The 23,755-nt window shown below is 38.3% G+C and overlaps 2 protein-coding genes across 11 annotated transcripts in view; one reads left to right on the top strand and one right to left on the bottom strand.

The window, feature by feature from the left end:
• Nucleotides 1-2,489: 2,489 nt before the first annotated feature.
• On the bottom strand, nt 2,490-6,360 carry LOC123592887 (centrin-4-like). The gene is made up of 5 exons (XM_045468325.1): nt 6,140-6,360; nt 4,828-4,965; nt 4,325-4,453; nt 3,581-3,709; nt 2,490-3,359 (listed from the first exon to the last, which is right to left on the bottom strand). Exons 1-5 carry the CDS (start codon nt 6,140-6,142, stop codon nt 3,270-3,272), a joined length of 489 nt encoding a protein of 162 aa, XP_045324281.1. The 5' UTR covers nt 6,143-6,360; the 3' UTR covers nt 2,490-3,269.
• An 85-nt stretch (nt 6,361-6,445) lies between these two features.
• The window catches only part of BBS12 (Bardet-Biedl syndrome 12), a 70,184-nt gene continuing 52,874 nt past the window's right edge, over nt 6,446-23,755 (top strand). For 7 of the 10 annotated variants that reach the window (XR_006709981.1, XR_006709979.1, XR_006709969.1 and 4 more), the window contains exons 1-2: nt 6,446-6,595; nt 14,768-14,833. Coding sequence is in view for 3 of the 10 variants with exons in the window: in XM_045468223.1 (XP_045324179.1) it covers nt 17,384-19,525 (2,142 nt within the window). In the remaining 7 variants the exon portion in view is untranslated. Of the gene's footprint in view, nt 6,596-13,718; nt 13,887-14,767; nt 14,834-17,373; nt 23,569-23,755 lie in introns of those variants that run through there. The other 3 variants (XM_045468223.1, XM_045468216.1, XM_045468228.1) reach the window with 3 other exon arrangements.

Raw genomic sequence — 23,755 nt, 5'->3', positions numbered from 1 at the left:
AGCATGGTGGCTGGATTCCAAAGTTGGGTGCTTAGAGAATAGAGCCAAGCAGAAGCTATATCACCTTTACTAACCTATCATCAGAAGTCATGCAGTGTCACTTCCACTACATTCTATTGGTTTAGAAGCAAGTCACTATGGACAACCCACATTCAGAGGGAGGGAAAGTTGAACTCTTCCTGTTGTTGGGAGGAATATCAAACAGTAAGTTTTAAAAGCACAAGTGTAAGTTTCAACAACTTTCAAGTTGTATATTCTACATACAAGTGTTTAGTCAGGTATATTTATTGAAAATATCTTTTTCCAATTAGTAGCTTATGTCTCATTCTCTCCTTTCATGAAGAGAAGTGCTTACTTATAATATAGTACACTTTATCATGTTTTCCCTTAAACTTAATGGTTTTTGTGTGTCCTAATTAGGAAGCTGACCCCAAGGTCATGATGATATATTCTTACTTTTCATGTCTTGATCAACAATAATTTAGAATTAATTTTTATGTATAGTGTGAGGTTGGGATCAAGTTTTCTTTTATTATTATTTTTTTTTTTTTTTGGATATCCTATTGACTAGGAACAATTTATTATAATGAAGATGTCCCACTATAGAGTTACCTGTGTCTTAAATCAATGGCATATACAATGAGTGTGTTTCAAGACTTTCTGTTCTATTCCATTTGTCAATTAGTCTATCCTAGTGAACACTATGCTATTTTTTTTAAGTTTATTTTGAGAGAGACAGAGACGGCATGAGCAGGAGAGGGGCAAAGAGGGAGAGGGAGAGAAGAAGAATCCCAAGCTGATTCTACACTGCCAGCACAGAGCCCGATGTGGGGCTCAAACTCACAAACTCTGAGATCATGACCAGAGCCTAAACCAAGAGCCATTCGCTCAACTGACTGAGCGACCCAGGTGCCCCCAACACTACACTATTTTACTTACTATGACTCTAATAAATCTTGATAGTCCGGTAAGCTAGCCTCTCACCTTGTTCTTTGAGTGTGTATCAGATCCGTGGATTTCCATAGAAATTTTAGAATTAGCTTGTTGAGTTTCACATAGGTTAAGATTTTGATTGCACTATAGCTATAGATCAATAAAAAGAGAACTGACATCTATATAATATTGAGTCTTCCAATCCATGAACATAACATTCCTCCATTTATTTAGGTCTTCTTTAATCTCTCTCAGTACTCTTTCATAGTTTTTGATATTGAAGACCTGTGGGTCTTCATTAGATTCAGTCATAAGATTTTTATATTTGTAATACTATTAATAGTCTCTTAAATTCACTTTGTAATTATTCATACCTGGTTTGTAAAAATATAATTGTGCTTCTATTTGTATTTGCATAACAACTTGCATCCAGCAATCTCTAAATTCTTTTGAATACACTATGGATAGATGTGTCATCTGCAAATGGAAAGAATTTTATTTCCTCCTTTCTGGTCTCTGTTTTCTGCTTGCCTTAATGTACTGACTAGCACTTCTATACAATGTTGAATAGAAATAGTGATAAAGGACATTCTGTATTTGAGAGAACTGGGATTGATGAGGAGACTTCTATTTAGAACTCTGAACTTGTTCATGTGTATTTTTAAGTGTATTACCCACTTAAAAATATAAATCATTTAACAACTTAAAGGCCATAATTTTCACTTATGAAGCATGTTTAGTAGTTGTATTTTTCTTTAGTATAGAAGGAAATGCTGCATAATTAGGAATTAAAGATCCTGTGGAACACTTAATGAGCATAAGCATAGATATGCCATTCCAGCACCAATTTAAAAAAAACTTGAGTTGACAAAAGAAAATCGAGTCTTCCTTTCAGTGAGCTAAAAATGAACTAAGTGAGACAATTAAAGTTACATTTTCTGTAAGCCTGTCTTGCTCCAAAGACCATTACTTAGGTTTAGGAAGTGTGGGTGTCCAGCAAGTGGCATCTGTTGCCTATTATCAGGAGCAGAAATCTGAGAGCTTCTGCCATTGCATCTTGGTATCAGTTTGGTTGCCAAGGAAAACACAATGCAGTCACCTACTTGATGGAACAATTCTTCACTCATATGAAGACCAAGTAGTATCAGTTTTAGTAGTGAATGTCAGTTTTCCATGCAAGAGGTCCCTCCCAGAAGCCGATCTAGGGCAATTGGCCTGTACGGACCCATCTTGTTGTTTAGCAACCCCTCGCCAAAGGGTATATCCTCTTTCCAAAGTGGAGTTGGCCAGGTGTCATATTACATACACAGGCACTATAACACACACAATGCTTAAGCAGGAAAAAGTACACATTGAGTTTGAAGTGGAAAGATATTCAGACAATTCCAGCACAAGCTATAGAGACTATGTCTCTTGGTAAGAAGTGTTCTGGGCCCAAGACCCAGTCTTGTGTGACCCAGTGGGGAATCAAAAGACTGTATCTTCAGACTGCCTTTCTCAATAGATTGGCTCTTTCATAGGAAACAAAGTAAAATTACAAGAGTCACAATATTAAATGAGTTAGAAAATATATATTTAATTACCCTGAGAGTTTTTATCCATAGTAAAGCTTCATAATGAAGCATAAGGATACAAGATTTATAATCCATGTTTTATTATCTATGAGCAATTGAGCAATTTTTAAATTTCTCTGAACTTTACTTTTCTTGTATGTAGTAAAATGGAGCTAATACCACCAGCTTCCAAGTTGTAACATATTAACTGAGATAACATATGTAAAATCCCTACCACCTCCCAAGACAGTCATTAAATGCTCACCTGCAGGGTCAAACTTACAAGAAAATCTGGGTAGTATAAGTGCCTTTCTTTATAATAAGAAAACTAGCAAATAAAGTATTACTAGGCAATTTTATTTAATACTTTACATATCTAAATAACTGATTAAAAATCAAATGTTTATCAGTTTTTAAAGAGTTACACAAAAGGAAAATAATGGGGAAAGTAATAGCCTGTTTGCCAAATTCAATTGGATGTGGGCTCAGTTTCATTAAACCTAAAAAAAATTCTAAGTCTTTAGATGCTGAGACTCCAAAAAGTAGCAGTTGGAATTAATACTGGTTTTGGATTCACAATTCACAGAAATCATTATATTTTCTTTCTTGATGCTGTAGATGTTTAACAACACGTTGATAGAAGCCTAACTTCTTGCATGGATTACACATCAAAACACCAATTTGCGCAAATAAATTAGAAATTGACAACAAATACATTCAGATATTATGGAACTGTATAACAAATACAAAGTTATTAACTTTCCAAAGGGATTAAAAAAAGTATTAATAAAGAGTGGTCTTTTTCATCATCCTCAAAAATTCTTCCTCACTTATTTCTCCATCCCTATCACGATCAGCTTCATCAAGCATTTCCTATAAAACAAAATGTAAATACGGTATGTGAAATCATTAAAAATGAATGATATAATATTCAAATATATATGCAAATTTTATTTTGAATGTGTTTGAGTCCATCTAAGGAATATAATTGTAAATTATAATATATATAAATTACAATTGTATATAATATATATAAATTACAATTGTATATATACATGTAAGTTATAAAAATTATAAAAATAAGTAAAATTTACCTGAAGTTCATCATCTGTTAAATTGTCCCCTAGTTCCTTAGCAACCCTCTTGATATTGTTTAGTGTTATGCTTCCAGTATCATCATCATCAAATAATTTGAAAGCCTTCAATACTTCTTCTTTCTCACTCTTTAAAAACAGAAACAACTGTCGTTAATCTTTCATTTATTTATTCTATCAAATTGGACTTATGGGTGTTTGAGGTCTAGAGCAGCAATCTGCCAAGTAGCTGCGTTCATTTACTGTTCTAACTTTTAACAATTATTCCAAGGCACTCACATCTGCTCTCAGGGTATTTGAATTCAGAATTTGTTAAAGTGGAAGAGGCAAGGGTGATAAAGATAATGGATCTCTATTAACTCCAGTAATTGATACCAACTACCAAAAAATGTAAGCTCTAACAGGGAGGTTGTCTCATCCAATGCTCTCTAGAACAGTGCCTAGCAAAAATAGGCACTCAAGAGGTGTTTGCTGAACTCAAGGCTTCAACGTGCTGACCCCATTTTCTTTATCCAGCCATTTATCTTTATTATTTCCTAACAACCTTCTCCACACTGGACAGTCTTTATTACTACCCTGAAAACATCTTTAATCTTGCTATTCCTCTCTATCTAAATCCCACCCATTTTTAAAGACCTAGTTCCAATTCATTGATTGCTCCAGCCAAAAAAAAAAAAAAAAAAAAAAAAAAGAAGGCTATTGCTTGTGCTTGTATTTCTTTGAAAAACAAAATCACTACTATACCATTTTTACACTCATTATGGCAAAAAAATCTTCGAAACTAATGGTGCCATTTCCTTCTTTGTCGATTTCAGCTATCATTTTTTTAATTTCTTCTTTCTTTGGGTCAAATCCTAAGGCTTGAATTGCAATCTGAAATAGAAAGCAAATAAATAATATGCCACGGTCTCATTCCTAGCTTTTAAATTACCTAATAATTACTAGATTTTCTCTTTTTTACTATGGACTAGGCATAAACCTAGAAAGTCAGGTCAGCAGGCCTAGGTTCCAATTCCACTATGCCATAGGATATGTTACTGTTACACCCAGAGTTTTTGTTGTATTCATTCATAAAACAAGAATAAATGCCTAACAAGATATAATTTTGTTAGTATGGGGCAGGTGCATACACTGAAGGTGTAGGTGTCCACAATGAAGAGACTTTATATCAAGCTTTTAGAAGGCTGCTGTTAAAGACTGAAAGATTTGTTTTTAAAATGTTTTAGAATTAGAAGTAATTTCAAAACCTTCAATTCTTTCACATCTATGGTTCCAGACCCATCAACATCAAATAAATCAAAGGCCTCTTTAATTTCTTGCTTTTGGGTTTCATTCAATTCAAGTTTTGCTGCTCTTTTCTTCCATTGGTCTGAACTTGTGGATGCCTGTAATAAACACACATGTGCGTGAAAAACTACGTAACAGGAAAAGTTACCAGAACCAGAAAAATTAATACATAAGCATGTTCAAGAACCCTATTCCCTAGTACATAATGACCATCAACAATTTCCACCTTTTCCTTTTGCTAAGATTTATGCTATTAGTTATTAATATCTTGGTGGAAAGCTTGGTTCTTTTTACCACTTGTTTTTCCTTCAACCTAGTAGAACATTAGATGTTATGTCAGAATGGACTGGCCTTACTTGGTATATTTGAAAAAAAGTGTTTAAGGCATACCTTTTACCTAGGCCTATAGATCTCATAATATTTATTTTGTGGGATATGCTTGACTGAAACATGATATCCTTTTCCACCTTTTAGCGTACTTTCCTATATTGAAGAGGCTAAGAAATGAAAAAACTACATCTTCCAGGTGAAAAACTACTCCAGCGATCTGGATAAGAATAAATGTTGGGCCAATTATCAATATCCAGGTAAAGTGGAGGTCATCTGCCTGCTGTGTGCCATTTTCTGCTGGCAAGCAAGGTCACAGAGTTACTCCTGGGTTGTTCTGCAGCCTTATTTCAATATCTTGTCTCCCCATCTTTGGGTTAGGAAGCCGTGGCGGCAGAAACGGCAACTGGACTCCACGTTCCTGTGCACCTAGTCTCCAGTTTCGCGTGGTTTCGTTGTGGTAGCCGCAGATTCTTGATCCCTGGACCGCAAATCCACTGGTGTGGTCTTCAACTCCACAGTTTAGCCTTCACAACCTTCACCTTCCCAACAGTAGCAGAATTCGTAGCTATCCCGGCCAGTCACTTTTTCGGAGGTCAGGACCTCTTTCCTAGAGACCTAGACCCTCCAACAGATTTTAAGTTTCTTATTCTCTGTATTCAATTCCTCTCTGGCCGAACAGTGGTTTCATTTCCATCATAGAACCTACAGCGGAGTGCTGGTATTAGCAGTTGGCGGGGATAAACTGGAGACCCGCTCTTGCGTCCTTAAGAGACACGGGCAATGTGCTTCTATTTGACCACGAGAGGAGGAGTTAATAAACGACACTCGAGGATCAACAGGCGAGTAATATATTTCACATACCAAAAACAATTCCTTCTCTGCTCCGGGGAGAGATTTCAGCACCAGCCCTGGCCCAACAAGCGGTTACAGCTTCACACTCACCATGTCACCAACCGGTGCCCTCAGCCGAGACCTCCAGATCTCAGCCGCCGGCAGCGCAGCCCAACGGCTGTCTTCACAGTTCAGAAACCGTTGCTAAGGCCGCTCTCGCCTGCCTCACAAGCAGCCCCGCCCACCGAGGCCTACTGATTGACAGTAGTTCCACCCAATAGTTAGAAAAGAAGGCCCTTGAGGCCAGCCCCCTCTCCCTACTCTCTATCAATAGAGTAACGCTCTGCCTTTCCCAGCCAACCCTTAAGCAGAACTTTTCCTCTGGTTTCTTAGCGACCAGCCCCGCCCAGCCGGCCCTCTCGCCCCGCTTCGCGCATGCGCAAAATGCCGGCGAGGAAGGGGGCGTCTTCGTCCCGGCGCTCTGGCGTCCAAGGGCCGGCCAGGACCGCGACTGGCGGTGGGAAGCTGGGAACTGGAGCCTCGGGTGAAGATGGAGAAAAGAGCGAGGTTAGTAACGAGGTGCTTCCACTGACTGCTAAGTCTTCAGTGCAGCCTTATTTGCTTTTTTGACCTCTTCGTGCCCGGGGTTATGATTGAGAATCTAGGGCCTGGCGGGCCGGGTAAATTTGGTCCAGTTTTGGTTTACCATCCGACTGGGATTACCAGAGGTGGAGGGGACTGCCCTTTCCATGCGCCCCTAGATATTTCTCAACTTCCACAGTGCCTGGGGATTGGCCTTTAACATTTCCCTCTGGTTCGGAGAGATTCTGGCGCGGTAGGGGTATGACTGGAAAGAAGTGGGGATGGCGACCGGAAGGAAGCCGGATAAGGTGTTGTGATGCACCAAGCCTCACTGCATAGGAAAGGGTTTTTACCTGTGTTGTAGTATTTATTCGCCGAGCAGGACTTTGGCGCCACCCATATTACTGTCAGACAGACACCGCCCCCCATCCCCCACCTCATCCCCAGCCATTCCAATGGTTTGAATCCCAAGATTTGACCGGCTTTCCAGCCATATCCAGCATAGATCCATACTCATGAGTCAGTCAGACACAAATAGTCTGATAATCCAATAGACTCAGGATTTAGAAGCCCATAACTGCTGTAAATCAAAGCAAATTTTTGCCCAGAGGGCCAGACTTGCTGGTTTGCCCAATCATGAATCTGGTTAGGGACCAGTTTAAGGGTGGGAAAGAATGAGGTGGACCTCTGACTTCCTGGTAGGAATGAAGTGATGATAGCCCTTTAAAATTTCTAACCCTAATAGCTTACACATCAGGATTCTTTTTATGCCTTCTGCAGTACCTTCTGCAGAGTAAGTACTTTATTTAACAAAAATCATACAGGCTTCTCCAGCAGTGAGTGGATTCAGAAGGAACATTAACTTTTGCCTAGATTTTTTTCCCTTTATCCCACTTACTCCTTGAAGTTAGGGCAAGAAAAATGTGCAAAGTACATTCTTGAAGCAGTCTCCCAAATCACTGTTCATACTGTAGTAAATAGAAACATGGCACATTTTCTAAAACCATCATCCTGTCTGGTTCACATTATATCCTAGTCAGACATCCAAGCTTTGTAATCATAGATAAACAGCTCATTAGGATTCTGGAAAATAGGTAAGGTTATTCTAATATGAGAAGTTTTTTGTTTTTTTTTTTCTGTATTAAGTTGTCCCTGTGGAAATTAAAATGATGCATGTTCAAGATATTTTGTGAACTAAGTAAAAATATTCATTCACTTATTATAATACAGCTGACTCTTGAACAACATGGATTTGAACTGTGTGGGCCCACTTACACATAGATATTTTTTTGGAGATTTGCCACGATTTGAAAAGACTCCCGGTTGAACCTCATAGCCTAGAGATGTTGAAAAATTTTAAGAAAAAGGTATTATTATAAAAACACAGTATATAATACATATGACATAAAATATATATTAATCGACTGCTTATGTTATTGGTAAGGCTTCCAAACAACAGTAGGCTATTGGTAGTTAAGTTTCAGGTGAGTTAAGAGTTATATGTGGATTTTCGGTCGTGCACTGATTGGTTGGGGCCCCTAACTCTCAGTGTTTATGGGTTAACTGTGTATTGATTTTTCAGGCCATTGGTCTCACTGGGAAAGTTCCTTTTGATCACTTTCAAGGACATTTACTTCATCTTTTCTACTAATATTTTCAGGATTTCTGAGACCCAGAAATAAATAGTGACCAAACATATAGAACCAGATTCTAACCTAGATAAAGTTTGATCTCATGGCAATTAAAAGGCTGAAGTAATATATTAACCTGCTTTTATATCACTTTATGATTTAGGTTCTTATATTTGGGAAATTAACTTCTAGTGAAAATGATTTTTTAATTATAGGCTCAGATTACAATTTCTAGGTCTTGGGTAGGAAGTACTTAGTCTTGAAAAATAGCTGTTATTAATGTAATTGTATTATAAAACAATAATGGTAATAATAATTAATCTAAGAAAATATTAAATCCATTGGCACTCTTAAGTAAATCTATAATTATTTAATACTTTCCACATGTACTGTGCCAACTATTGGGTGAGTTTGAAAGGAACTGAATGTAGAGTATAAAGAAGAATAAAAGCAACCCACAGATTAGTCGGGGAGAAAGGCACAGACACAAATACAGAATTTGAAATTCAGGGTGCTAAGTGCTTCAGTAGGTGTGTGTAGAAAGTGCTTGAGCACAGGAAAGAGGCACTGTTCCTTCCTGCTGCATTGGAGAAGGTTATATTCAAATTGTGGCATTTGCCTTGGGTCATGAAAGATACACAGCATTTGCCAAAGTGAAGAAAGGGTAGGATATTCAAATCTGAATATAGCATGTGTAAAAATGAAAATAAATGTGTCTTCTTGTGTGGCAAGATCATAGGGTTTATATGGAAGGGTGGAAAATGAGTCATAAATTACATTGAGGTCCAATTATGGGACACCTATGTCAAGCTAGGGAGTAAAGATTTTATTTTATAAGATAAACAGATGTTTTTAGGCAGTGGAGTGCTTTGATTAGGTTTGTGCTTTTCAAAGATAATTCTGACAACCATGTGAAGGAGGTACCGTTTTGGAATTATGGGATCTCAACTAAGACAGTGCCATATAGGAATCACATCAACTCTAAAGGTGATTGAAACTTAAATTTGTGGTGGGGGAATACTGACAGCACCATCTGTTTAATCTTTTCAGTTTTGTACTTAAAAGTTAAGATTTAGCAAATATGGTGAAAGCCATTTCTTCATTTGCTCACCAGATACTTCTTGAGTGTCTGCAGTATGTCAGACAATATTTTTGTTATGTGGGATACCTCAGTGACTAAAATTATCCTCCTGGGAATTAGATTTCAACACAGGGAGATAGCTGAGAAATAATAATAGATATGTAAACTGTGTACTATTTTATAAGGTGATAAATGTTATGGAAAAAAAGGAAGTAGAGCAGTTAACAGGAATACAAGTAGTTAAAGTTCATCCAAACAGTTAAAGGGAATTCTACACTTAGGAAGAGCTTGTGGTGTTAAATAGGGTGCCCAAGCGTGGGCCTCGTTGAAAAGGGGAAATTTGAGTAAATAACTTAGAGGTGGCAAGGCAATAGATTTCCCAGGGAAGAGCATCCCAGAAAGTGGGAGCAACTAGAACAGAAATTATAAGTTAAGGAGCATGCCTTGCATTTCCAGGAACAGAAAGGAGGCCAGAGCCAAGTGCTCAAGGGATAGTGTAGTAGGAAACAAAGAGGGGTAAGAAGGAGGGGTGCAGATTATTAGGGCTTAAAGACTTTAATTTTCATTCCTGGTGAAATGGGAAGGCATTGCAGTATTTTGAGCAGAGAAGTGAAAGGATCTGAGTTAACTGTTTAAAAGGAGTCCTGTGTGAGACAAAGGAGCAAAGGCCTTTATGTTCCAAGTTGAAGGTTTTTTAAGTAATGGAATCATATGATTAGACTGCTATGTTAGGAATAGATGAGATATGCAAACTATTGATTTTGGTGATGACAAAAGCTAATCATACCTGTCAGAAAATAATAGTATTTTTAAAAATTCAACTCCTAAAAAGCATTGCATGTCTTAGTATTCTAAAACAAATTCCGTATACAGGACTAGACATGATAAGAGGAAAAGAAAGCTGCTTCTGATGTCAAAACCCAGTGAAGTAGTATGAATGCTTCTATTACAGCGTTAAAATGTTCAAGAGGGGCGCCTGGGTGGCTCAGTCGGTTGGGCGGCCGACTTCGGCTCAGGTCATGATCTCACAGTCCGTGAGTTCGAGCCCCGCGTCGGGCTCTGCTGACAGCTCAGAGCCTGGAGCCTGTTTCAGATTCTGTGTCTCCCTCTCTCTGACCCTCCCCTGTTCATGCTCTGTCTCTCTCTGTCTCAAAAATAAATGTTAAAAATAAATAAATTAATTAATAAAAAAAATAAAATGTTCAAGAAACATTAAGCTGACAAGTAAAGTTGTTAAGGATCTCAATAATAAAATAGCTGTTTGTGGAAAACACTGGTGCTGATGTATCTCAGAACAAGAATCAGAGTGTGTCAATTCAAAGCTAAGAATAGTTACCAGAGGTGTTTTTATCTTTGGAATTATGTATTTCACCATCCGCTTGACTGTCTTTGCCTTTTTATACTCCACTTTTTAGAAGATGAAGGATTTTTATTTTATGCTAATTAACTAATCTCTCTAAAATAATTACTTAGGAGCTTTTCTAACCGTAGGAATGCTAAGACTGGCTTTTTTTTTTTTTTTAATTGCTGCTGAAACAGAATAGTCTTCAAATGCTGAAACAGCATTTCTCTTGAATATTTATTAATTTGTTTGTTCATATTTTATTGAGTAGAATTGACACACAGTGTTACATTAGTTTCAGGTGTACAACATAGTGATTCCACAGCTCTGTATGTTATGCTATGCTTATCACAAGTGGAGCTACCATCTGTTGCCATACAACACTATTACAATACCATTGACTATATTCTTTATGTTGTACTTTCATCCCTGTGACTTATTCCTTCTATAATTGGGAACCTGTACCTCCCACTCCTCTTCATCCCTTTTTAACCATTCCCTTCCCTCCAGCAACCACCAGTTTGTTCTCTGTATTTATGGATCAGTTTCTGCTTTGTGGTTTTTTTTTTTTTTTTTTAATTTTACATATTAGTGAAATAACTGAATATTTTTTAGATCAGTTTTATGTAACTCTTTGTCTGTAGATTAGTTTTAGTAATTTCGTGTATTCTCTTGGAAAACCTTTTTCACATAAATTAAATATAGACTTTGAAAGCTTGAGTAAGTCTGAAATAGCCCATGGCTTTTTTCCTTTTGTTCTAAATTCTCTGTAACTTTTCCATTCATATAGTAATATCTTGTGATTTAAACATAGTATAGAGGGGGCACCTGAGTGGCTCAGTTGGTTAAGCAGCCTACTTCAGCTCAGGTCATGATCTCAAGGGTCGGGAGTTCAAGCCCCATATCAGACCCTCTACTGTCAGTGCAGAGCCTGCTTCGGATCCTCTGCCCCACTCTGTCTCTGCCCCTCCCCTGGTCATGCTTTCTCTCTCACTCTCAAAAATAAATAAATATTTAAGAAAAAAAAAAGGCGGATTGTTAAAAAAATTTATAGAGAGGAAACCATAACAGAGACTCTGATGCTTAGAGAAAAAAGGGCATAGCCATATTAAGGGTATGAACAGGTTTAGAAGAAGGCAATAAGGGGCGCCTGGGTGGCTCAGTCAGTTGAGCGTCCGACTTCGGCTCAGGTCATGATCTCACGGTTTGTGAGTTCAAGCCCCGCATCGGGCTCTGCACTGACAGCTCAAAGCCTGGAGCCTGCTTCAGATTCTGTGTCTCCCTCTCTCTCTGCCCCTCCCCTGCTCATGCTCTGTCTCTGTCTCTCTCTCTCTCTCAAAAGTAAATAAACGTTAAAAAAAAATTTAGAAGAAGGCAATAAGGTTTGGAAGTGGGAAATGCAATGGAAGATTCTACAGAAGAGAGGGTGAATTGCTATCATGTTGGGTAGAGGGGCAGCCAGAAGGTAGTATTGTATGGTAGTTAATAACATGGGACTTTGGTTTTAGACAAATCTGGGTTTTAGTTCATTACCTATTACTTTCTAGCTGTGAGATTTTGTAAGTTACTTAACAATTTTTCATTTTCATAGGCTTTTTGCACCTCATTATATTGTGAGAACTATATTATATAGTGCATGTAAAGTACCTCATACTTAATAAGCTCTCAAAACATGTTAGAAATTAGAAACAAGCAAAAAGCCAGTCATTTTAAGCTTGTCTTTTCAACAAATTATTCTAGAGCAACTGGATATCCAGGAAGGAACAAAATGACCCCTACCTCACACCATTTACAAAAAATCAGTTTAAGATGAATTGCAAACATAAATGTAAAGGTAAAACAAAAAGAGCAGAGTTGGAGTTTCACACTCCCTTGCTTCAAAACTTGCCACAAAGCTATAATAATCAAAAAAGTGTGGTCCTGGCATAAGGATGGACATATAGACCAATGAGATAGGATTGAAAGTCCACAAATAAACCCAAAAGTCTATTGCCAATTGATTTTTGACAAAGATGCCAAAACCACTCAATGGTAAAAGAATAGTCTTTCAATAAATGGTGCTGGGACAATTTGACATCCAATGCAAAAGAATGAAGTTGGTCCCCTACTTCACCCCATATAGAAAAATCAGATGTATCAATTAACATAATATAAGACATAAAACTATAAAATTCTTTGAGGAAAACACTGGGTCAGATCTTTGTGACTTTGGATTTGGCAGTAGATTCTTAAATATGACACCAAGAGCATGAGCAACAAAGAAAAAATAGACAAATTAGGCTTCATTAAAATGGAAAACTTTTATGCATCAAAGTACCTTATCAAAAAAGTAGAAAATACAACATACAGAGAGAAAATGTCTGTAAGTTGTATTCTGATAAGGTTCTAATTTCCAGAATATATAAAGAACTCTTACAATTCAACAACAAAAAGAGAGCCCAATTTTAAAACGGGCAAAAGATTTGAATAAATATTTCTCCAAAGAAAAAATGTAAATGGCCAACTGGTAAATGAAAAGATGCTCAACATCATTAGTCATTAGAGAAATGCAAGTCAAAATCACAATGAAATATCACTTCATATCCACTAAGATGTCTATTTAAAAACAATAACAAAACAAAAAAAATGGAAGATTTGTATTGGTAAGCATACTGGGTTGAATAGTGTTCCTTCAAAATTTATGTCTACCCAGAATCTCAGAATGTGATTTTATTTAGAAATGGGGTCTTTATAGAACTTGTTAGTTAAGATGAGGTCATAGTAAATTAGGGTGGACCCTAAATACAATGACTTGTGTCTTTTTTATTTATTTATTTATTTATTTTTTTAACATTTATTTATTTTTGAGACAGAGAGAGACAGAGCATGAGCAGGGGAGGGTCAGAGAGAGAGGGACACACAGAATCCGAAACAGGCTCCAGGCTCTGAGCTGTCAGCCCAGAGCCTGATGCGGGGCTTGAACTCACAGACCGCGAGATCATGACCTGAGCCGAAGTCGGACGCTTAACCGACTGAGCCACCACCCAGACGCCCCATGACTTGTGTCTTTTTAAGAAAGCTATGTGAAAGAGAAGCAGATATTCAAGTTTTGTTACCAAAAGCCACGGACCTCCAGGAGGCAACTCAAAGCTGGAAGAGATTTCTCGAGAGCCTTCAGAAGGATCATGGCCCTGCAGACACCTTGATTTCTTCTGGACTCCAGAACCATGAGAGAATAAAAATGTATTGTTTTAAGCCACCCTGTTTTTGGTAATTTAGTGTAGCTGCCCTAGGAAATCAATACAGCAGGGATGTGGAGAAATTTCTTGCTGGTGAGAAAGTAAAATGGTTTAGCTGCTCTAGAAGACAGTTTGGTGGTTCCTCAGAAGGTTAAACATAAAATTACCATGTGACCACTCCTAGGTGTATACCCAAAGTAATTGAAAACAGATATTCAAACACTTGTACACAAATGTTGATAACAGCACAAATTCACAATAGTCAAAAGGTAGAAACAATTCAAATATTTATCAGCAGATAAATAAACAAGATGATATATACATACAATAGAATATTACTCAGCCCTAAAGGGAATGAAGTACTGATACATAATACAGTGTGGATAAACCTCAAAAACATTATGCTCAGTGAAAGAGTATTGTGTGATTCTATTTACATGAAATATCCAGAATAGGTAAATCCATAGAGACATAAGGCATTGGTTGCTAGAGGCTGGAGGAGAGAACAGGAAGAGAATGTTTAATGGCTTTAAGGGTTTTCTTTTGGGGTGAGGGAAATGTTTTCGAACTAGATAAAGGTAGTGATTGTACAACACTGTGAATGTACTAAGTGCCACTGAATTGTACATTTTAAAATGGTTTATGTTATGTGTTCACCTCATTAAAAAAAAAAAAAAGATTAAAACCATAACATTTTTAGAAGTATAGAAGAATATCTTTTGTAGTCAAGGGTAGGCAAAACTTTTAAAAATAGAACCCAGTAAATGATAATCTTTTATAAAAAGATAAGTGAAGTAGGGAAGTAGATTTTCAGGCAATACTAAGGGCCACTTGAGGTTTGAAATGACACCAGTATGGTTGTGTGTGTTTTTCTGTTTATTTCAGCTGTACCAGGGTAAGCATGGAGTAAGACAGAGAGTTGGATTTCATCAGGCTTTGTGACTTTGCAAGGTGAGTAGGATGAACCTAAAGAGGGATAAGGATTTTGAGGGTATATTTGCAAGGGAGTGATTGTAATTGACAAATAGGAATTTAGAATTTAAACTGAGTAAGTCGAGAATTGATAATATGGGGGTGAGGGGTAAAGAACAGCAAAAACATGCTAAGATCAGATCATTGTAAGATATCATGGGTCTCAGGATTAGAGTATTGGAGTCCTAGAATATATTTTTATGCTGTCTAGGGATATGTCTGAGTGTATCAAGAGTTTTATTTTTATTTTACAGAATTGAAATTTTCACAAAAGAGCATTTGTACCTGATTTCAGACAACTCATTGAACATTTTCCTAGGCTGTGCTCACTTTTCTCTAGTCCTTGAAAGCTTATAGGAAGCTACTCCTGAGGAATAGTTGTGTTATGGCTTCCTCCTGATCTTAAGGTATCTCAAATGATAGTGTTCCTCAGCTTCAAGGATGAATCTAGGTATTCTAGAAACAAATTTATCTGGGGCACCTGGGTGGCCCAGTCAGTTAAGCGTCTGACTTCAGCTCAAGTCATGATCTCATGGCTTGTGAATTCAAGCCCCATGTAGGGCTCTTGCTGACTGACAGCTCAGAGCCTGGAACCTGCTTCGGATTCTGTGTCTCCCCTCCCCTGCTTGCACTCTGTCTGTCTGTCTGTCTCTCTCTCTCTCTCTCTCTCAAAAATAAATAAACATGAAAAAACAAAATTTCAGTCATCCTAATTGCCAAGGCGCCTGGGTGGTTCAACTGGTTAAGTGTCTGACTTTGGCTCAGATCATGATCTCGCAGTTTTGGCTTCGAGCCCTGCATCAGGCTCTGTGCTGACAGCTCAGAGTGTGGAGCCTGCTTCAGATTCTGTGTGTCCCTCTCTTCCTGCCCTACCCCTGCTTGCGCTCTGTCTCTCTCTTTCAAAAATGAATAAGTGTTAAAAAAAAGAATAATTAAATAAATAAATCACCCTAATTGCCATACATCATTTTAAAAAGCTTCTGAAGAAAAGAGAAAAGAAAGAAACAAATTTATCAGATGAAAAGCAAAACTCTGAATTGTTTTCTTTTAGATATTTTGGATTTAAAGGATTGAGATAAAAAATATCACTCAAAGAATTACAAAGTCTTAGAATTAGAAGAGAAGTTTATATTATTTACAATTTCAGTTCTAGTGCTTTAACTGACAGCTCATATTTCATAAGACAGGTCATTTTATTATAGACAGCTTTTCAATTGGGGGTATTTGTTAAAAAATTCTTCTTACTGGGAGAAAGTTTTTCTCTTGTAAGTTCTTACTAGTCTTAGATGTAGATTTTGAAATATTATGTGGAAAAAGCCTAATAGCTCTTGAACTTCTCTTTAAGTAGTATTTTTCCCCATTACATTCTAACCAATAACCAAGTCCATCTTCTCACCTGCATCCCTCTTCCACATTCCTTATCTAGATAACTGTAGATGATTCTTAGCTGGCCTCTCTGCCTCCAGTCAGGCACCCATCCAGTTCATTCTCTGTGCTGTTATCAGAGTGGTGCTATTTCCAAAACACTAGTAGTAGTAGCAGTAGTACTCAGAAGGGATTATGTGCCAGGCACTGTTGTAAGCACTGTACTCGTTTACTCCTTATAATAACCCTAAGAAGTAGATTGTGCTATATTCCTCAGTTTCCAGATGCAAAAGCAGGATAGAGTAGTTAAATCATTTGATGAAGTCTACACAGCTGGTAAGCATTAGAGCCAAGTTCAAGCCCAGACTTCTAGATTGAGAGCGCAGGCTTGCAAACTCTACATCAAACTGTTTCTTTTTTTTTTTTTTTTTTTTTTAATGTTTATTTTTGACAGAGAAAGACAGAGCATGAGCAGGGGATGGGCAGAGGGAGAGGGGGACACAGAATCTGAAACAGGCTCCAGGCTCTGAGCTGTCAGCACAGAGCCCGACGCGGGGCTCGAACTCACGGACCGCGAGATCATGACCTGAGCCGAAGTCAGATGCTCAACCGACTGAGCCACCCAGGCGCCCCCATCAAACTGTTTCTTAATCTTCCTTACTTAAAACACTTCAGTGATTGATTCGCATTATTGGGTCGGGTTTGACATGGCACATGATGCCCTTCATGCTCCAACCTGTTTCTCTTCTAGAGCTTCATCTCCCATTTCTCACTACTTTCTTTATATTCCTGTGAAACTAAACTACTTGTATCACCCAAATACACTGTTTTTTCACATATATGTGCATTTACTACCACCTCCTTCAATTTGCTCTTTTGGATTGTTCTTCAAGACTCATTTCAGGCATTGCTTCTTCTGGAAACACTACCAGGATTATTACCTGCATGATTGAATGAAGTGTTTCTTACCCACATGCCCATACCTTTATCGCAATATCATTATAATACAGTAACATTGCACTGACCATATTTAATGGAAACTATATATATCAGAAACTCCTCAAAGGCAGGGATTATATCGGATTTTTCTTTTATGAGCAATTATAACCATGAAGTACACTGAATAAAGTTCCAAGTTTTTATTTTATTTGCAGATGAGGATTCATGGTGATGGCTTGCAGGGTCATAAATAAAAGAAGGCATGTGGGACTTCAGCAACTTTCATCATTTTCAGGAACAGGAAGAACCTTCCTAGGCCCAGTAAAATCATCTAAGTTTATTATTGATGAAGAGCGTCATGAAAGTATATTAATCAGTTCAGTAGTAAGACTTCTTGAAAGTTTGGATTTAACCAGTGCAGTGGGACAACTTCTCAATGAAGCAGTTCAAACACAAAATAACACATATAAAACTGGAACCAGTACCCTTTTGTTTCTTGTCGGTGCATGGAGCAGTGCCGCTGAAGAATGTCTTCATTTGGGTGTCCCCATTTCATTAATAGTGTCTGTAATGTCAGAAGGCTTGAACTCTTGCATTGAAGAGGTAGTTTCCCTTCAAGTACCTATCCACAATGTATTTGATCATATAGACAGCACAAAGACATTTTCTGGACTTGAAACATGTAGTGTCAGTTTGTGTCCTTTTCTACAGATCCCTTCAGATACTGTTTTACAGAAGGCGCATGATCTCAAGGAAGTTGCCTCTCCATCATTGACCATTTACAACCTTTCTGGGATACCTGTTAGATCACCTAAACTCTTTAGACCTCAGGCTGAAGATGAAGCAAATAAAAACACATTACAGAATCCTCAAACTCTGAAAAAGAGTCTGCTCACCGACAGCCGCTGTGGAAAGTCAATACTAATCCACAGTAGGCATTTTAATAGGACAGATAGTAATCGGTGGATAAACAAACCAGAGGGATTTCTAGAACAACATGGTGCAGCTACTCCCCATACTTACAGATGTAATGATTTGGTAGAGTTGGAGATGGGTTTGAGTCATGGAGATCACAACAGCATGAAATTAGTAGATGAAGCAGTTCGACTACAATTTCAGAATGCAAGTACGCAACAAGGCAACTGTACAATACCATTTATGTTCGACATTTCAAGAATCTTCACTTGCTGTTTACCCGGTGTACCTGAAACTTTTTCTTGTGTCTGCCCAGGATATATCACTGTTGTATCAGTATCTAATGCTACTCTGATCAAGGAATTGCAGAATCAGCCTGTCCAGATTATTCTCATTGAGGGTGACCTCACAGAGAATTATCGCCACCTGGGATTTAATAAGGCTGCAAATATTAACACGCTATTAGAAAGCATGAAGGTTCAACAAGACAGCTCAGAAGAACAATGGACAGATTATGTATTACAGGTATTAATCAAGTTCAATGTGAACCTTGTCCTGGTACAAGGAAATGTGTCTGAAGACTTAATTGAAAAGTGCATGCACAGTAAGCGGTTGGTAATTGGCTCAGTGAACAGCAGTGTGATGCAGGCTTTCGCGGAAGCTTCAGGAGCAGTACAGGTGGCCTACATTACACAAGTGAATGAAAACTGTGTGGGCAGTGGGGTCTGTGTGACCTTCTGGAGAAGTATTCCCTCAGATGTCATAGATAGGATCAACATACTGACAATCATGATAAAAACAGAAGGAATTAATTTGGTTACAGTAGTGCTCACTAGCCCACTCCCTGCACAGATGCAAGCCAAAGAAGACAGGTTCTGGACTTGTGCCTATCGTCTGTATTATGCTCTAAGAGAGCAAAAGGTCTTTCTTGGAGGTGGCACAGTTGAATTTTTGTGTCTTAGCCATCTTCAAATTCTTGCAGAGCAATCACTGAGTAAAAGAAACTGCGTCTGTTCAGGATGGCTTCATAATACTTCCTCTTGGCTGGCCTCATCTCTGGCACTATACAGATCAACTGTGCTGAAATGCCTGGCAAATGGATGGCACAAATACCTTTCAGCTCTCATGTATAACACTGCCAATTGCTCATCAGAATTGGGAGCCAGCACAGTCATTCAACAACATCTACAAAGTGCCACAGACTCTGGCTCTCCTTCATCTTACATCTTGAATGAATACAGTAAACTAAATAGTGGAATTTTTAATTCAGGCATTTCAAATCAACTGAAACAGATTCCAAGCGTTTATGACATTGTTACACCAAAGACTGAGGCGTGGCGCCGAGCTTTGGATTTAGTGCTTTTGGTACTTCAGACAGACAGTGAAATTATTACTGGACTTGGACACACACAGATAAATTCACAGGAAACAGAGGGCTTTTTATTTTTGTAGTGTTATTGGCTAAGTCTTTGGAAAATAATCTTTTATAATGTATCTCGCTAATAATAAATTTCCTAGTAGCCAAGTCATAGTGCCTAAAATGCCAGCTATTACCAAGAAGAAAATTACTGATGTCTGTCAACAACTGCAGGGTCTGAGATTTCACCAGACTTACAGGCTAACAGTTGAGCCTGTTACTATTTCATGGGATGCTACAGGATACATGAGACACCTGGGCCAGAGACAAAGCACTTTTATTATTCACAAGCAAAAGTGGTAGCCAGGGCTTCCTGTTGGTTTGTATCAGTGATGGAAGCCAGCACACACACAGTGATGGAACCCACACACAGTGAGTTGTGTTATAGAAAAGGAACACTGAGCTAGGGACTTCCACTGCTTTTATAGTCAACAGAAACAATCCTGTTCTTTGTCCAGGGGGAGTTGTTACCTCATGCCTCAAGGTTGTTCAGTGTAAATACAAGCCAGAGACACGGACTGGGTAAAGATAGGTCAGGTCCTTGTATTCATGGCATACCCAGAAATATGCAGTGTCACTCAGAGCCCATAATGGATGGCCTCTTCCAAATACTCACTCCTTAACCTGACGTGCTCTTGGCCAAACTTGAATTTTCATGTAAGAATGCCACTCTCTTGGCTAGTCCAATTAATCTGACAGGTTGTTTAGTCAATACCAAATCTATTTAATTGGTTTCATATAGCAGTTAATTAAGGCTACTGTCAGACTCTGAGCAGCAGGATGAAACTGGTCTGTAGTATTGATCTCAGTGATGCCCCCTAGGGTCTTGAATTTAGTCAATTTTAAATTCCAAGGGAGGGGTGTCTTTTTATTAGCGTGGATGTACTGTAAGACCAATGTGTCATACATTATGACCCATGCCAGGAAGCTTTGACTGAGTTGTTAATCTTCAATGTCACTGACAAAATTACAGGAGGTAATAGATGGCCAAAACACATCCCCAATCCCTAATGGAGAGACCTACTGTGGCCCATTTTCCCCACATACAAGCACATCCCAACAGGGCGAGGTCACTGTACTTAAAGATTTGTTGTGAAACCTAATAGCCATTATGTGATTTGATTAAGTCACATAGGTAGTGCCACTCAGTGGTTGCAGCCTTATTGCTATACATGGCGAAATCCAAGGCTACTCAAACATTAATAGAAGTATAAAATCAGTCAGATTGAAACTAGGTTGTCCTGGTTCCTGTGTTTGTACATTTTCACATCTAGAAGCTGCCATTGATAGCATTATGAACTGCCTCCAATACTGAATAAGAGTCTTATTAAGGAGACAACTTTTGTGTGTTTGGCTCTCAGAGGAATTAAGTGCTATTACTCTGTCTAAATAATCTTGAGAAACTACTTGGCAAACAAAGTTCTGAATTTTGCTCAGGTTTATCAGCCACTTTTACTGGTAGAAGAAGATAATAGCCACAGTCAGAGCTACTGATCATTGACACAGGCTTCTAACTTAACCACCAGAACCATCATCTATCTAGTGAACATTTGGGACATCAGAACATTGAGGCACTCACACTAAATCCCAACCTGCCAAAGGATTAGGGTAGGTTAGGGTGTGGTAGTAGATGGCAGGAAGTTTGTCTCATTTCTCTACATGCAGTAATACCCTGAATGGGAAAATGTCCTCTGGCACTTTATGACCATTTGTAATATAAGCATGTTATATATTTTCATACAAATTTATTCTAATCTTAGTTTGGACTTTAGTCACTTTTTCCCCCTATGGGAACGTGGACAAAGAAGTTTAACACTGGCACATTAGGGTCTTTAACAGTTGCCAAGAGATTGTTATCTCCCTGCATCCAAGGAGGCTCTTTTTTTCTTTCTTGGCCCTTGTCTTCAGTGTTGATGTCAACTTCTTTCCTGGGCACCTCCCAGTATCTGGGGAACACCCAAACTGGGGATCTTTCTTTTTGCCCTCCATATAGCACTGTACCTCCTCAGTGTCCTACAGCCCTTGGTACCTTTGACCACCCTATGTCTAATACCAATTTCCCCTAGAATGGGAACTTGGGCACCTGTATCCAACAGAGCCACTTTCTTCCCCCAAGTTTCCCCACCACACTTGGCTTTTTCCTTAAAGCAGCTAAGGTCAGGGTGAAGGAGTTACCAAGAAGTGCAGAGGGAGAGAATGGTTCTGTGCCAGTAAGCAATGCTTTGCATTTAACTTTGGTTTTGATCAGCTGCCCAACTTGTGCTCAACAAACCTACAATTTTGATCTGCTCAAAGTTTTAGTTACTCATTGCTGGCAGCATTTGTTTCAGCTTTGAGGACCCCTTGACTTAGCAGCCACAGCCAAATTTCTTCTTGGCTAGAGCCGTGGGGGATGCTGCCTTGTTATATTAATATTGTTTCTTTTCCCACCCTGAGGCAAGGGAACAACAACCAATACATGATTTGACTGGTTTGTTTTAATCTTACTTCACACTGCTTATCCTCCAAACATAATTTAAGAGTGGGGGTACAGTGTGACAGTGGGAACTTATATTCCCCTTCCCCTTTCCAACTACTTAGGTGAAAACATTTACTGTTGGATCTCAGGAAGACTTATCTCTCTCAACCCAGCCCATTGGGTCCCTCATCTTTTCCAGGAAACTATGGCTTTCTCAGCCAAAACTGTCAAGAACTGGCAGGGTCTGAGATTTTGCCCTGTTTACAAGCTAACAACTAAAATTCCATGGGATACTGGCAGGAGACATGAGACTTCTGGGTTGGAAACAAATGGTTGTATAGTAGGCAGAGCTTCATGTTGATCCTCTGTCTTTCCAAGTCCCACAGGGGTACCATAAAAGCCCATGATGAATGCCTGCATATACAATGTGTTGTGTTATAGGAGAGGAACACCTAACTTAGGCAATTCACAACTTTTACAGTAAGCAGAAGTAAGCCTGTTCTTTGTCTGGAGTGAGATACTCATCATTGAAGGTGACTCACTGGAAACACATCCCTGAGAAATGACCTGGAAAAAGAGAGCTCAACAAACAAAACAAAAAACAAAACCAAGAGAGCTCAAACTCAGCAAGAAAGTGCAGGGATGCTGAGAGCCCATCGCAGAGCTCTATTGCTACTTAGCCATAAATCGAACATTGTAAGAACCAAATTATGTGTGGAGTTGAACATTAGAAGAGCTCTGGGGAAATAATATAGTAATTAAATTATTAATTACCTACCATGTTCCAGGCACTATTCTAAATTCTTTACATATTGTATTAATTTGGTAGGGTTGGCATAACAAAATAGCACACATTAGGAGGCTTAAACAACAGAAATTTATTATCTCCCAAATCGGGGGACTAGAAGTCTGAGATCAAGGTGTGGGCAGAGTTGGTTTCCTCCGAGGCCTCTCTCCTTCACTTGTAGATGGATGTCTTCTCCCTGTGTCTTCATGTCTTCCCTCTGTATCTGTGTCCTAATTTCTTCTTCTTGTAAGGACACTAATAATGGATGAGGGCCCTCCCTAATGACCTCATCTTAATTTAATTACCTCTTTAAAAAGCCTGCCTCCAATACAGTCACATTCTGAAGTACTGGGGACTAAGACTTCAACGAATGAATTGAGGGGGACACAATTCAGCCCATAACACATATTACCTCAATCTTTGAAACATTTTCTCCATTGTATAGAGGAGGAAATGAGCTTAATAATGTTAAGAAACTTGCCCAAAATCTTACAGCTAGTAGGTAGTAGAGCAGGAATTTACACTAAGATTTTATCTGCTCCAAAATGTATTTCTAAGTATTAACTGTGATAGGAAGCTTTTTCTGTAAAGTAACAATAACAAAACAAGAAAAGAGAATGTCTAGTTTATAGGGATAATTTAAATATATTAGAAGATATAATTTGGTTATCCTCTACTTAGGTAAAAGAATATAATTTTTGGTTTAATAGTTGTCTTAAATGTGATCACATGAAAACTTTGCACAGATCATCATTCTAGTTATATATACTGTCTTCAAAGTTAAAATAACATTAAGTGTTGAACTGTTTTTTAAAATAAAGTGTGTTATTTTACTTGTGTAGGTATCGATACTTTTACTCTCCTGTATACCATTAACACTTAGTGGGGTTTTGTTTGTTTTTTTTAATTTTTTTAAGTTTTTTTTATTTATTTTTGAGACAGAGACAAAGCATGAGCAGGAGAGGGGCAGAGAGACAGGGAGACACAATCCAAAACAGGCTCCAGGCTCTGAGCTGTCAA

This window comes from Leopardus geoffroyi, chromosome B1 (genome assembly GCF_018350155.1).
Source record: "Leopardus geoffroyi isolate Oge1 chromosome B1, O.geoffroyi_Oge1_pat1.0, whole genome shotgun sequence".
NCBI classification, from domain to species: domain Eukaryota; kingdom Metazoa; phylum Chordata; class Mammalia; order Carnivora; family Felidae; genus Leopardus; species Leopardus geoffroyi.
Note: the sequence above shows the minus strand (reverse complement) of the source record. Positions and strands in the feature narration are given on the sequence as shown.